The 16,567-nt window shown below is 38.3% G+C and overlaps 1 protein-coding gene across 1 annotated transcript; it reads left to right on the forward strand.

The window, feature by feature from the left end:
• The first annotated feature begins 1,096 nt into the window (after positions 1-1,096).
• LOC117164661 (uncharacterized) lies at positions 1,097-14,416 on the forward strand. Its single transcript, XM_033347873.2, has 3 exons — positions 1,097-2,770; positions 7,920-8,193; positions 9,151-14,416. The coding sequence occupies exons 1-3, from the start codon at positions 2,430-2,432 to the stop codon at positions 9,244-9,246; spliced, it is 711 nt and encodes a 236-aa protein (XP_033203764.1). The 5' UTR covers positions 1,097-2,429; the 3' UTR covers positions 9,247-14,416.
• The last annotated feature ends 2,151 nt before the right edge of the window (positions 14,417-16,567 follow it).

A 16,567-nucleotide genomic window follows, 5' to 3' on the forward strand; every position in this document is an offset into this window, starting at 1 on the left:
TGACGACCCGTAAGCCGATACCATCTACAATCACGTTCTCGTTATTTTAGATTGTAGGTCTTTACCAATCGACAAAAACCAAAAGAAAGAGAACAAAAATTGTGGAATTGCTGTATCGGCAGAGTATTACGTTGCAACGTAAATAAACTTGCTTAAATAAAGGAAAATATTGAGTTTAACCGAACTTACTTAGATTACAATGCGATATTATTGCGTATGACGAGAATCATATTCGAGGAAGGTTTGTGTAAACCATAAAAATCGGGATCGAAACAGTTGCATATTTTGGTGAATGGAAAAATCTACGTAACAAAGATTAAGCGAAAGAAAAATACATACCGTTACCGTGTAAACAAAGTATTAGCTATCGCATAGCGAAGATTAAACTGGATAAAAGTAAATATTAGAAAAGAAAAATACACAAAACTGTTACACAAACAAAGTCTCCTCCATCGTATGAGACAAATTCAACCGCATTGAAATTCGAGTAGATCAGATAAACCGAAAAATAAGACTCTACCTTATTCTCATCCAACGAACAGAAAAACCTGTCCAATATTCGTATATTTCACCGGTATCGCCTAATCAAAGTTCAATGGAAGGAATCGCGTTCATAGTGGGACGTCACCTCCTAAATCTCGAGTGGAAACATCGGTCGTTATCTACCCGGCTGTTCGCACCCCCCATACGAGGTTTCTATGAATAGAAACGTCGAACAATCTCTCTGTAGCTGGACGATAATCGGAATTGGTACGATCGTCGGAAAGAAACGAGGGTAGGAGGTCGATCGAGCGTCCCCTGTTTCCCCTCGGCGTGTATCGCGAAAATACGCGGACGTATTTATCGAATTTATCGTACTCGAGACGAAATACAGCGCGATTAACCAAACCGCGACCACCGCCACCCCTTTGTCTTCCACTGACCAAGGAACAATCACATTCTTTCTAAATTATAACGCATACGAAGACTGCAGGAGAAGAACGCGATACGTTTCCTATTTTATCACGTTTCCTACCTTTTTCAGGCAAATAATTTTGAAATTCGGCACATCGTCGATCGATGCCATTATTTCACTTTGGATGCTAAAACGTACGAATTTACGTTTTTAATTTACGAGCATAAATACTATTTTCCTAAGATTTCGTTGTATTTCATGATCTTTGTCTGCGACAAATATTAGACTATCGATGTATGAACAGAATATGGAATACAATAGCGGAATATCGGAACACTAACGAAACTTCGTCGATTCATCGGCTATTTTTCAAAGACAGATCCTAACAGAGCCTAAAAAAGTATCTTCGTTTTGCCTCGTTTAATCGTAGAATGAAACTCGAAACTCAGTGCATCAACGAACATAAAATATCACGCTCCTTCCCTTAACCTTCGTATCTACTCACGCGTTACTTTATCCCTCCGTCTCCTGGCACAGATCTTACGTACACGTGTTCCAGGTATCTGATGAAAAATCGAGGTTGACCTCGAGGAACTAAAAACACTACAGACGTTCTATGACAGTTTCACGCGAATCAGTGATAAACTTGGTATTTTACGGTCGTACATTCAATTGGACGACGGACGTAAGAGATAACCAAGTTCACCTGGAGAATATGACTAGGCTAGCACGTTCGGTTCCTCTGTACCGGCCAAAGAAACGTGACAGAGATCGAGCGATCTCGCTCCATCGACCCCTTCTCTCGATCTACTATGAAGCACACACGAGGACGCGTACCACCAGCAGTCCGACGTGACCTCCCCCTTCTCTATGATCGCGTTTGACGCTCCGCCACCTACTCCTCTGCTGATCTTTTCCCCTCCTTCGAGCTGCGCCTCCTTATTGTTCCACTCCTCTAATCCGTGAAATCTAGAACAAGAACCGCGTGGCGAGGCTAGCCGGTACCAGTGGCACCGAGGAACTCGGTACCAACGGAGGTCTCATCTTCGGGAACGAGAACCGCGCTCCCTCTCTTTCTCTTTTTCTCTCTCTTTCTCTCTTTTTCCTCTCTTTTCGTCGTCGTTTACGATACGACCACGTTGAGCACGTTCTCCGATAACGAGCCCCACGATCGGCAAAAGTGCGCGTATAAAACCGATCCTGGTCACCTGGAACACCTAGTCCACCGGTACACCGTGTCCGGAACACATCGTCTCCGTATCTCCGAAGATCCACGTTTCCAGTTTAGAATCTCCGAATCGAGCAACTCCTCGAACATTCGATCGGCCGAAGAATATTTGTAAAAGTTTCGTACAGTTCGAAGAGTGGACGGATCAAAGGCACGTGTCGTGTTTACCAGTGAACGCGATACCTTTCGACCAGCTTTCGTGAATTAAGGGAACGACGATAATCCGTCACTGTGTCGTTCGACTGGTTACCAGTGGGAATTACACGTAGCTGTCTTTTCGAAGAAGCGAAAGTTGTACCATTCGCAATGCCACGAAGCGGTTGCCGCGCGAAAACCACCATGTTTGGAAGAAGCAGAGCGAGGACGATAGTCCTGGTCGGCCTGATGTTGCTCACGCTTCTCGACACGGTTAACAGCACCCCTTACAAGAGGTCCTTGCTCAGGCTATGCTCGAAAAGTCTCAGCGACGCTCTGTACCTCGCGTGCAAGGATCGAGGTTACAACGAGCCGTTTTCCTACAGCAGCGAGGATAGTCCTATGGATTCCGTGGGCCCGGGACTCGCGGAGGAGTGTTGCTACCATACGTGCACCTATACCCAGCTGCAACAATATTGCAAGCCGGAGAAGTCCAGTTCCGTGGACGCCGTGTGAGTGGATGTTAGTTTCTCCTGTTTTTCTTTTGGTATTTTTCTACACTGTAAGCTACGAAACTTTGTACACGCTATTTTCCTTGCTGCGCCGCTTCTGCACGACGGTTAGATAGTTATTTATCGGTTGATCGACTTTTCGACGAGTAAATTGATCCCTTCCCTCGAGTTTCTGGGTTTTAGCCGGACGAATTATTAAAAGTTTGATAGTTACCAGAGGTTTCGAAGATTTCATTTTTAGACATGGTTTTTGACAACCGTGCGTCTTTCTTTGGCGCGAACGTTTCTTCTCAGTTTAGTTTTCACGCATAAATCACTAGATTTCTCATACGCTTTATTTTTTATTCGTAATTTTGCATATTTTCATAATCTTCGATATCAGATTCTAGAAAACGAATCTTTTCGTAGAAAGTGATAGTACTTTTCAGTTACGATCTTTTGCTTTCTTCTTTGTTTGCGAAGCGTTTGAAACGTTAATCGAACATTTGAAACTTTAATCTATCTGCTGCGGCGCAGTTAATTTTCTCCTTCGACCAAATTAAAATTCAATTCAAGAGACATTCGCAAATCTTCTGGTGGTTTCATCGATGGATCGATGAAACGAAACCAGGGGATCAACGTTATTCTTGTTGTCGATTATGGTCGCTTACCTCAGACTTTGTTAACCTTTCCAATAACATTATAATTTCCAATAACACCTCGTCTTTGCCTTGAGGACCAATCTTCGCCAGACGTGTTTAAATATTCAACGCGACGATCAATTTCTTTCCTGTCTTGGCCGGAAATCATCGACTTCGCGGGATCTAGCCGATTTAACTGTTAAATTGACCCGTTCAACGTCTGAATATTCCATTATGCAAAGATTTTTGCAACAACTTCCAACCTTCGACTCGCCTTGGGTTTTTTCCAGTGATTTCGGCTGCAATTATCGGCCATGAGATTAATTTCCCAACGACCTCGTTAACATTCCAAGTTCGAAATAGCTTCTGCGACTCAATTTCTTCTTTTACTTCTGTTATTTATTCGTATATCGTGCTTCAGTTTTATTTCTCTTTCGATGCGCTCGTTTATCAATTTATTAATAACACAAGGAAGTTGTTTTTCGCAAAGATCGTCTTATACAACGAGATGAATTTAAGGGAAAGCAACGTTCAATATTTTTCGATGAAAATCGACTTTACGATTCCGAGTTTCTAATTCTAGTCGACGAATTACACGGGAACGTAACTCGGATGTATATTTAAATCGATCTTTGATAAGCCAGATCAACGTTTCGACTTTATCTTCGAAACATTTAGCTCAGCTGTCGAAATCTCGATCCAGATATCGTCTATTCAGTTCCTCGATCCACTCGTTACCAATATGAACAAATATAATATTTTATTCTTCACTGAAAGTTATTCCAAATCCTTATAAATTAGCAAAAATTTGAGACAAAAGTGTATTCACTTTCTAACGCAAGTGTGACAAATCAGAGCACCCGATCGATTTGCATTATTTAATTTTATTTCAAAGAACCATCCCGGACCAAGGAATTATCTCAAATAACTAGCAAATATTTTGAAAAATTCGTTTAAAAGATATCTGTTCGATTACCAATTGAATCTCGATAGATCAAAGCAGTATCCGAGGTAACTCTCTCTCTGCTTCCAAAAACACCAACGAACTATCATCGCGAATTATTATTAAAATTATACCCTTAAGAATTTATTTGACAAAAATCCATAAACCAAACGTATTAGAGGCACTCGAAGCAGCATCCATAGGTCCCAATTCGTATTCCTCGATCACGTCAAAGATTTTAATATATCTTGACGGAAATTTATGCAGAAAAATACGTATTCTGTCACTAGACCAAGATCGACAGATCAGAGCAGCGCCCATAGGCAGAATTCGTAGCTCGTAATCGACATTCCATCAGTCATTGGCTCGAGTACGATGAGAATCGCGAAAAGCACCTATTTAACCGCCTGCCATCGGCGAGCTGTTCTTCCAATCAGCTACTTGTTATTCTTTCGTTCCTCACGATAGAAGGGAATTCATCTCGGTGGACTTTACCACGTCGATAGTAGGTGGCTTCGCGGAGCCGTGGTTATTAGCCGGCCCGGCCGGTTCAATTGTCGCAGAGAAACCGGGAGAGACGAGGACAGAAGGCTCGAGAGCGGCGATTATCAGCCGCTCCATGATAATCTCTGTCGCTTTTCCTAAAGTTCACGGTTGCGTGGAGTGGCCTCAGCCAGGAAGGTTAGTCCGAAGTACTAGGACGATCGAGCGCTATCTCTTTCGTCGCTCGATCTACAGTTTTTTTTTCCCGTCTATCTTGTTTCAACGATCGATAAAACAATCTTCTTCGCCTTTTTATTCTCATTCTTTTTCAATATCATCTCCCTCGCACTCTTCTCAGAAGATCTTACGCGCATGCGTGCAGCGTTCAAGCAGCTGGATTATCGATTTCGCGCCTATTGTTTATCGCAGATGTGACGAGGTACGCGCGAATCGAGTACTATTTCGAAACGTGAACCGCCGAGGACAATGAGTTGAAATGCAGCTATCGCTTCGATCAACCCGTTAATCGGGCGGCTGTTAAACCGTCATTTTTAGATTCTTAACAACTTGGATATAATATTCGTAGATCTTCTATCTTAGAACGCATCGCGTCGTTCTTGCTCAAAGCAAAGTCTATTGTAATTTATATTTGCAAGGTGAAATCCATTTAACTGATATTAATTTGTTATTCACTTTTAGCTCTGTTACGGTAGAAGTTCTGCTTGAGGAATTACTCGATGACAGGATTATTGATGGAAACGCAATGTTTTTATCGATATCGTTGCGTTGGTTTAGGTTCGTTTGTCAAAATTGCAACGAAGTTGCTCGCATCTTTGGTTATTCGGTAGAGTTCGATTTTTACGTTGAATTTTGTTTGACGGAATTTAGGACCGATTGGCGCTATTTCGATGGCTAAAATTTATTTCATACAGAGTGAACCGTAGTTTAGGTAAAATTCTGTCTAATATATTTATTATGTAACTCTATAATTTGAAATTGTTTGCCGAGCAACTGGTTTATTTGTTAAATCTGTTAGAGCAATTACTCTTGGTTTTGACGCTCGTAAATCTACGGTTGAACTTCGCGGAGAAAGCTTCGGACAACGAGGTGATACTTTCCACCGTGATCGAGCAACGTTAGATACTTTACAGCAGCCCTAACATTCAATTTCTCACTACTAATTGATAACTATCGCAAACTGACGGACGCACTAACCAATTCTAGCGAATGTGCGATTTTTTACTCATTATTTTATCGCGTTTATGCTTGTGACGTAACGCGCCATCGCATGATTATTATTATCTATCAGTTTAATACGAGAAAAATTATTTTATGTTGTATGAATCATATTTTAAGCGAATAAGGAAAAGGAACCGAAAGATATGTACGTAAGTTCCAGAAAATGAGAATGTTAAACCTACGAACGAAATAAATGAATTTGAAAGGTTCAGTATTTTATAAACGAAATGACGAAAATAAAACGTCTATCGCCGCACGAAGTACATCGATAATTGTTATATTTATCAGTTGTTAATAATTAAGTATCGATATGTGCCAATCTCAGTGTCTTTCATCACTGGTAACATATTTACTTACCAGCTTATATCAATAATTACACTAAAAGTTTATCTGAATATGTAAGACATTACGTTACATCACATTATAATTTTCAACTCTTTCATTTTTATATAATATCTATATCTTGCCGTAGTATCTTTTTAACGTAACTCGTTATCAGGCGTGGTTCTTAACCTCTTACATCCATTTCTATTTATTAGAAGATCGAAACGTTTATTTCTAGCTTTATAGGAAATATAAGCTTAATAATAATTATGCTATAATTTGTTTTCTCTGTTAGAACTCGAGTACCTATACATTCATGACTGCATTTAAAAGTAGAAAAATGATTATACGATATTCAAAAATACATGGAATATTACAAATAAACTACCGGTTATGATATCTAGTCAGAGCCTAGTTCTTTAATTTATCCTTACAAGATCGTAAACCTTCCATAAGCGCTTGCAGTGTACTCATCGTTAATGCATTCATCGCGAGTACAAAGAATTTTCTTGATGTCGAATTTCTTTCTTTTTGTCGAATTTGATTTCGTGCGGTTTGCGAATAAGATTTAGTATCAAAACTCGATCGTACAATCGCTACGCCGGTGTAACCTACCTGTCTTTGAGAAAAGATTTTCTTACGTTTTATTTTCCATTGCATGGTCGACTTCATCAACGTCTTCTCAAACTTCTGACGAAGAACATTAATCGTAATTAAGAGTAACTTCGGTTGACTCCTCGTCGGACATGCACACATTGAAACACGATAATCTCTTCATGAATGATTTCTTCCACTCTAACGAGTATACTCTTTGCAAGAAGTAATTACAGAATATAAAAATTCGAAACATCTCAGCGCATGAGAATAATCAGAGATTTCATGCAGCGAGTAATTTATGGTAGCTTAACAAACCTCTTTATTCATTAATCAATCATCTGTCAAATATCTCACTGACACTTTTCTATTTCCTCCTTTACAACTACGAGTATTTCGTACTTCATGTATGTCCGGCAGGTTCATTGCTCGAACGAATTAAGCGTATCGGAGAAACAAGGGAGTAAATGAATCTGCACTTTCTTGTTAATTAATCCTTCCAATATAAAGGATGGTTATAATCTTCCTTCGAATCTTGTTCTTCATAGTCGTAGATTTTATACTACATTATTTTATTACTATTTTCAAAAAATGATCTTACGGTAGAGTTTTGTAGCTCAAGAATGTTACACGTGTATAATGTTCTTTAATGTGAAACGATATAATGATATATTTTAATATCTGATTTACAATCTATGACTGATCCGGAATTTAAAAAGTAAAGAATATTACACGTAACATCGTTTAACGAATTAATAATAAAAATAAAATACTTTTTCTCAAATATATGGACATTTTTCTCGCATGCGCATCTTCGTCGCGATATTCATCGTGTTCTGCGCTTATCGCGCTTTCGCTTCTAACTTCCAAGCTAAGATACGAAACGATTCAAGAAATAACGTTGCCGATTTTCATAATTCGCCACGTTTGTTTCTGTCTTTTACAGAAACAGCCCGGTCTGGATAGAAAAATACCCGTACCTGTCCACGAGGTCGGCAACCTCGTCGTCGTTGGAAGAGAGATCGAGGTCGGACATCGACTACGTCCACGGTACAATTAAATGTAAAATCCACGGGTCGAAGGGAGCACGAAAGAAGGGGGCTAACATGGACCGTGACGACGACGCCGGCGGCTGCGACAGGAAAAACCCGTTGAGGAGGCATCGCGCCGGCCATTGCGGCTGCAGGCATCGACGACAGAGGCGTCGTCGTCTTGGCAAGGTATCTACCACCGTCGCGAACTATCGTTTCCCTTCTTCCTTCGAACAGTTCTATCTGAATTTTTTAATTAATCTGTAGGAAATAAATATTTTCTCCGGATTAATACCGTTCAACGAATCAGCAGATTTACAATAAAATTTCCATAGTGTTACAGAATTATCGAATTATAACAGAAATTAAACGAGATCCAATAATAAGCAAACAAAGATGATAAGGGATTAGATCAGAGTCTCTCGCTGTGTTTGCATTTATTTCCCAGTCTGACGCTCTTATCTTCAACGTGCAATTTTTATCTTCTAAATTACTTTTCTCAATGGTATTTTGCAAACGATACGACATCATTACGATATACCGTATAAATATCACGCGATAGTCTCTCGAGCAATTTTTTTTTCAAATCAATCTTACGTCCAATAAAAGAGAAAAAACACGGAAAGCCGAAATTAGATTTCTCATCCTTTCCTAAAAATCTTCTTATTACCCAATACATTCTTAAAAAGCACAAATGTCGATAAAAAAATTACAACTTGATATAAATTTTTATCTTTGCGACGCTGTATCGCAGAATTTATTGAGCGATAGCTTAAAATGTTATCTAATTAATAATTGATAATCAGACAAATTCTCGAATTATAAAAAACTACGAATGTTTGAGATCTAGGATTGAATAACCGGTTCAAAGAAATTTCTACTTACATGACAGTTTGAAATATTATTCAATTAATAGATCGATAATCAAACAAATTGTCGATCATGAAAATAACGAATATCTGTGTTCTGAGATTAAATAATCGGACTGGCAGAGATGTTAGGCAAACAGTTTCGTACGTTATTTAGCTAATAATCGATAATCGAGGAAATCGCTAATCGTTCGAATTCCAGACGCCTGTATTTTAGAATCGAAGAACGAATTTAAAGGAATTCGTAACTAATAAGAGTTGTTATTTCTCGTTGCAGATGCTAGAGAAGACATCGGGCGTGAAATCGGGTGCGCCATTGAAAAAAGAGGTAGAAACGGAGACAAAAACAACGACCCGTGAGGCGCCATTTTGAAGCACCTCTTTCATCTTAGCATCGAACTCTCTGTGTTCTAACTTCTTTCCTCCTTCGTTCGTGCACCCGTCGAGACAGTCGAAGAGACCACGAACTCGAAACAATCGTAACAAACAAAGAGAGCTAAACGAGCAAAAGGAAGAAAAGCGCGAGAGGGAACAAACTATCTAAGGAAGATGAGGCCAATGGACAAGAAAGCGTGAGGAAGCTGATCCAAGAGGACAGAGGCGGACGAAAGAGAGCGTGCAGTCAGTAAGATGTCTAGTCCCATAAAATAGTGAGAAATTGGTCATTGTATTTTCTGGAGTTGCGAAGGAAAAGAGATCGGAGACGAGTAAGAGTAAGTCGTTCGATCGTCCTCCCTTCGAATCTACGGCGCGAATGGTCGACTTGGAAATTTACAATCTGATCTATTCTGCAATTTTTAACATATTAGTCGAGTAAAATTATCCAAATGGATAAAAGACAGGAAACAAAAAATATAAAAGATGGAGAAATGATACAAAAGATGGAAATAAGATGGTCAATTTTCGTGGATTTCTCGTACATGGGCCATCGCATCGCTTGAAAAACGACGCTCGATGTCTCTGGAAGCACTGCTCGTGACGCGGAGTATCCACATTCACGAGTAATCGCGGCTGAATCCGAAAAAATGGAGAAGCTATACGTATGTAATAAATTGGGAAAACCGATCCGGGCCATCAGTCGCGCGCGATCTCCTAGAGAAAGACTTAAATCCAGTGTTGTAACACGTCTAACCTAACCCTATACAATAAGTGTATGTATATATATTTTTTTGCTCGATTTTTTCGTTTTATTTTATTTTATTATTATTATTATTATTTGTCTTCGTGTCTTTCTCGCTCTTTTTTTTTAACGAGACGCATACACACACATACACAGAAATGTACATACGAGAGATAAGTTTAGTCGGACTCGTTCGCGATTCTTTCTTTATTTTTTTTTTTTCTTTTATTTTGTTTCTCCGTTTCGTTGCTCTCGTTAAGTTGCCGGTCACTTTCAGCTCCCTTGTCGAACAATGATCTCACTAGTATTAGAGCTAAGGAATTCTACATTTAATAAATTAGTGCTGAACGAACTAGTCACTAAGGACGATGGTAAGAAATACCGAGCAACCGAGAGGCAGACGAAATATGCGAGGCGATCGGAATTTTCTCGGAGAACAAAGTCAGAATCGCGATTCCTTTTTGGATGATGAGGTTTAGGTGGAGAATTTCTCGCTTCGTCTTTATTTGCGTGTCATTTTGAATAGAAGGAAGTCAATCTGGCCTTTAATATCCCTATTGCGTTTAATCAATTTTACGTGATTTAATCGTATCCTTAAATTTGAATGCAGATGTTTCCTTTTTTGGTTTTGTTGATCGAGATAAAGTTCTAAGATTTTGACGAATTTCCATTATTATCTGATACGATAGGAGGGTTAAACGAATCACAAGAATAATGGAATAAGTTTGGTAATAAAACAAATGAAATCTTACAATTTACGTATCCTATGATTATCCTATTCGATTCAATTCACTAACATCATTAACTAGTAAATTATTGCGAATAAGAAGATGCGATAGCGCGGTATCTTTCGCAAATCAAAGAATTCGCTTCTATAGAATGGAGCTTAGATTCTGCGTGACTCTGCGCCATTCGACAATTTCCAAAATCTTACAATTTAAATACCGTAACACGCAATTACCGCTTAACTTCACGAACAGTGCAACCAATTTTCCAATAAAATTGGTCAGATTGACTTCTGAATAGTTCGAATCGCTTAATACAATTATGTAAAAGAGCAAGAGGAAAGCTCTCTGAATTTTTCAGCCTGGACAGCGTTAATTCTTGTTCTGCATGAAAAGAAGAGAAACTGTTCCACAGCATTGGAATTATTTCGAGGCAAAATCGAACGATTTAAAAATTTGTTTAAACTGTCGAGTTTTATGAAATATCATTGCGCGAATATTGCGATCCGGCAAGAACAAACTCGACAAGATGAAAGAAGAAAGTGAAAGAGAAATGCAATTGTGTATTGCGAATTGAAAGACGAGTAAATAGGTATGTAGATATAAATAAACGGATATATATGCGATAGAAAATAGCCGTGTCGTTTAACAACGTTCAATTTTGCCTCCGTACTGTATAGTGAGATACTCGAGGCACGCTCGAACGGTGCATAATAATTCGAGGGTCGCGAACCACCAGATGTGTTTGACGTCATTCGCCACTAGTTTTCAGTTGTATTAGTTAATTTATTTAATTCGACTCTCGACTCTGAACGCTCGAGTGTGCCATTTCAAATTCTACTGTTTCAAGAGTATACCTAACGGGTAGCGTATACGGACTTAGCGAAGTATCGAAAGAAGTATAGCGAAACGTTTGAAAAATTCTATAGTTTTAATTATTTGTGTCTCTATTTTTTAATAAAAAATAGAAAAATGTGAATAATTATTATTATGGAATATATATATATATTTGTTTTTAATATTAGGTGTGTAAATTAATTCGGTGTATCTAGATTTAATAACTTTTTATAGGTAATTATTTTAAATTTAAATATTTTCCTATCTTGTAAATCTCTTATAAATGTATAAATATCCTTTAAAGGAGCACCGTTCGTAACTTTGCCCGGCAATCTTGAATATAGATTAGAAGATTAAAAATCAACATAGAAATTATTTTAACGATGAAATTAGTATTATATTCCTAAATAAAGCATTCAATAAACTTTCGTCAATATTTCATCGATTTAATTTACACGTCTATGTATTAAAACGCATGAAATGCGAATAAGTTTTCTTAAATAATAAAAGTCCAGATGTAACATATAAAACATTGATAAGTTTAGTGTAAAAATATTAGAAAATTCATTATACTTCTTCCACCAAGTATTCGTAAATATCATTTCACAAGCGCATTTATGTACATAGTTTCTCATTTTCTCGTCACTCATGTTCAACCACTGTAAATAAATCGTACATTCGCCACGGGTCCTGTATAACGAGAAACGATTTAAATATTTATATCAATCGAATAGTTACTTGTTCGCAATCTCATTCCTCCTTCCTGTTCTGTCACGTCTATCATAGAAGATTGCGATTCATACGAGACACGTGGCGAGTTCTTGCGTAACCGGCTTGCAGATAGCGATGGGATCGATTTTCGCGTGCTGTCAGAACATATTCATGGAGATTGTTGTCCAGTTCTATCTGCTAGAATTTGCATAAAAAATACACGAACGCTTAAACTGACACATTTTTGTTCGATTTTTTTTTACCCTTCGAGATTTTTCATTACTCATTATTTTACCCATTCATTTTACCTTTTCTCCTGCTCCAAAATATTTGACAATTATAATATTTACAATGAACAGAACGATGTATCTCATTCTTGCGATCTTTTAATCCGTACTCTTTCGAATCTTTAATCAAAATCCGAGGGTGCAAATCCAAAATTCAATTTGAAAACGTGGTTTCATGGTTGATAGTTTGATATCCTTCTCTTAAATATCTACAACTGGAAAAATTATTTCTAAGATTTGATGTTTCCGGGCTTTTGCATCGCACAAAGGGCGAAGAGGCTCCCTCGATGATAGATAATCCGATATAACTTTCAAGTAGGTGAAATTGAAAGGAAACGCGATACCTTTACCTGACGCTAGAACTATCAGAATGGTCAAAGTGAGAAATTTATAATTCTTCGTAGAAATTTTATACATTCCGACGATTTGAACGATTTTTTTGCAAAATATATGAATAAAAGCTTATCTTGTCCCTTGCATTATAATTTCATCGTATGCTATCCATTTTGATTTTTTTTTTTATTACAAATTTGTTGTACTTCATCTTTTATCAGTATTTCCAGTATGGAGTCATAATACGTTTGAGAATCTCGAAACCTATAATTTCTACGATGTTTGTTACGCAAAAATTGAAGAAAGTGGTTTTATAGTAGATAACGTTAATTAATAAATACCTTTAACGTAATATATTTGATAAAAAATAATTAGCTTTTATACAGCCTATCGCCTAATTTTGAAAAACCTAGTGGAAATTAATAGATTTCAAAGGGAACGTTCGCCAAGTGTCTTTTGTAGAAGAATTATTGTTTCTGAGAATGTATTTTGGCGCATCTTGTGGCAGATTGAACCATTAACAGGTCACGTTGATGCCAACGTGTCGAACACGCTAGTCGCGCACAAAGAGCGTGAACGAGCACAGCATCCTCGTTCTCTGGCCAGTAGAAAGATGTTCGAGAATTCGGTCTTTATTAGGCGATCTCGTGACAGATAACTCGCGGCACACTGTGGTGCTTCTTTAAAATCAGAAATCGCTCTTGTTAGCACGCTTGTAGTTAAGAATTATTATCCACTTGTTACTCGAATCTGTAATATCTACTTTGGCCGAGAAATACGAATTCCTATAAAATAAGGAGAAAATCCTGGAATTCGTAGAATTTAATAGTCGTCAATCGTGTTCGTTCCCTAACGGAGATCAACGCTATAAAGACAAGATATTAGGCATTTAAAAAAATTGAATCTTCGTGAAATATTAATATCGCATAAACTTTTTATACAAGGGAATCGTGGTTTGGTTTGAAGTTATTGAAAATGTATCGATTGGATCAAAGAGCGACTTTGAGGAAAAGAGGAAACTTTCACATACAGATTCTCTCAAAAGTTACAAGACTATAGATATTTGTGTATTTATAGAAAATGTAAGCAAAGGATCGAAGATGCACCGAAAGAATTTTTCAATTAGTTCACGATAGAAATATCACGTTAGAAGTCGAAAAGACCGAGAAAGTATTTTCATCGGTTCGATAATAAGAGAGCTTGGAAAGATTTGCAGAAACGTTAAAAATCCAATATTCTTCAAATTGCACAGCATAAGTTCCGAGAATATAGCATACTGTACACGCTCTCCTCTCTATAAAACCAGAATTTATAAAACCATAACCTTCAACAAGCAAAGGCGGTATTAATTATTACGACGTGTATAACGGCCGTTTCGAGGAGTACTGTACAGATCCAAAAATACGGTCTTTGAAAGCGCGCGAGACCACACGACACGCGTCGTTCTAGGCGCAGAAATAAACTTTACGACTACTCGCAAAATCTGTTTCTCCGCGACGCAGGGATATAAAAGAAAAAGAACAAAAGAAACGACGTCTTAGACGAATGACAGAAGTGAAAGAAACTTTTATTATCCGAAAGATTTACGTTTGCTGTATGTTCGTTTCGATCCCATCACTACCTGCACGATGCCCATTATTCCGGCAGCTATTAACCGCTGCACACGGTTCGCTTGTAAATTGGATGATAGTAGCAAACCCACTACGGGACATCGTTTCTCTCTCGCAATCCTCCGTGCGAGTGCACTTTCGGCCACAAGCACAGCGTGGAATGCAGTCGACAAAAAACGAAATAAACATTGTTCGATCTTGATCTTATTAGTCGATGAATATCATCGGTCTTTGAGTAAATAATACGTAAGTAAATAATAAATGTGAGCAACAATTCCCTCAATGATCGATAGAGGATTAGTAAGAATCATCAGGTACATCAGAATCTATCGCTCGATAGTTTTATTCTCGTTTGTCAATTCTCGTTAAATAGAAAGACGCGTATAATTTTAATTTCCAATTAAAAACTCCACTTCCCTTCTTTAAAGAATAAAAAAAGAGATGGTCCAAACCGCGACTGTAATTTTTATCGTTCCGTGTCAACAAGACGTTGTATTACATCGCTAAGTTTTGTTCTGCTACAAACGCTTGTTACGCTGTATGTTGTTACTTTTTTTCATGAAATTCATTCGTAGCCGCGACCTGATCGAAGAGTGAATTTCTGACGCCTATCCTAAGAAAATTTTAAAAGTAACACAAACATTCTGTTCTTTGTGAAACGCCAGCACGATATCTGACGGAACGGAAGGAAAACAAAATGATTTCTGCGTGATACTTACGAAAGAACGGTAAGATTGTTCCTGGCATCGGCGCTATTTACTTAAACGTCAGCGCGTGTAGTTTAGACAAAGAGGTAGCCATTCAAGACATCTCAACTGAGCCAGAGAGCAGAGAAAACACCTCGGATCCCCTGATATCGAGTTTCGGGAAAGCTGCACATTGTATCCATCTTTTGATCTTTGCCCTCGATCCTCGTTGAAATGTCGCACTGCGAAACGTCAGAATGTGGCCTGCTAACATGCGAAAGTGGCCTCAGGACGTGCGAACCTGTTCCCCGAACGTTGCCCGCCAATGCGACCTCCGAACGCGCGTATCTAGTGTGCGAACATGATCTGTGAACATGGCCTACGAACCGGGTCCGCCGACGCGGCCTGCGAGCGTGCGAATGTGACTTGCGAACGTGCCAACGTGCATACCTAATCTGCGAACATGGCCTGCGAACATGGCCTGCGAACCTGATCCGCGAACGTGGTCTACCTGCGTGCGAGTACGACCTGCGAACGTTGCCAGTGAATTTTTATTTTTGTTCTCGATCGTCATTGGAATGTCGCGTTCTGCTAAGTATCTGCGAATGGAGTGCATACATGGCGAATCTCGAAACGCGCAAGATCGTTTAATTTTTCATCCAGAATCTCTTGCTTTCATAAAGAATTCGTCCTCGGATCATTTCATTGATTAATTCGAACGTACAGATTTTTGGTCGCGAAATTGGCAAGTCAAATTTTGTATTAGCCTCGTACACACGCATTGTACATACATGGGCGATGATGTATTAATTTTGTTTAAATGTAATGATTATTTGTAAGTCGTAAGTGGTGTTCTATTATTCGAATGGAGATAAGGAGAGTATGAATCAATGCTAGAGTGTCTCAACCCTTGAGATTAATGGGATATGTCTGAAGGCAATTTTCATAAGGAACGCTGAGAGCGATTATAATTTTGAAACCACGCATCGAGATACACCTGAGAGCGAAATTTGTCGTTCAATTTTATTATCCGTGTAAATGATTAGCGTGCAACTGCCCGAAAGAGCTTAGATTATCACTAAACTGTGGATTTGTGTGCAAATGAATATTTTTATGAACGTAGTTTTCAAAATGGAAAAAATAGAAAATTGAAAATCACGACTTAACAAATGGTTCTCACAAGTTCGATTATAAACTCCCAAATATTGCAGAGTAATTTTCTTTGCAAATTCACCAGTGTGTTTGCAAAGGTTAATTGCATTCTTTTTAAATGCAATTGAACGTTTATTCGATATTTATTTGTAAATATAGAGCATGTATTTATTAAATGCAAATGAAACCTGCCTTTTAGCGAAAAGTGATAACTATTCGTATTTATATTTCGA

Source organism: Bombus vancouverensis, chromosome 13 (assembly GCF_051014615.1).
Source record: "Bombus vancouverensis nearcticus chromosome 13, iyBomVanc1_principal, whole genome shotgun sequence".
Classification (NCBI taxonomy): Eukaryota; Metazoa; Arthropoda; class Insecta; order Hymenoptera; family Apidae; genus Bombus; species Bombus vancouverensis.

Bases quoted from the DNA above. Each gene is read 5' to 3' on its own strand.
- LOC117164661 (XM_033347873.2), top strand. From the start codon at position 2,430: ATGCCACGAAGCGGTTGCCGCGCGAAAACCACCATGTTTGGAAGAAGC. The intron at 2,771-7,919 runs GTGAGTGGATGT...TGTCTTTTACAG, and splicing joins TCCAGTTCCGTGGACGCCGT to AAACAGCCCGGTCTGGATAG. The intron at 8,194-9,150 runs GTATCTACCACC...TTCTCGTTGCAG, and splicing joins GGCGTCGTCGTCTTGGCAAG to ATGCTAGAGAAGACATCGGG.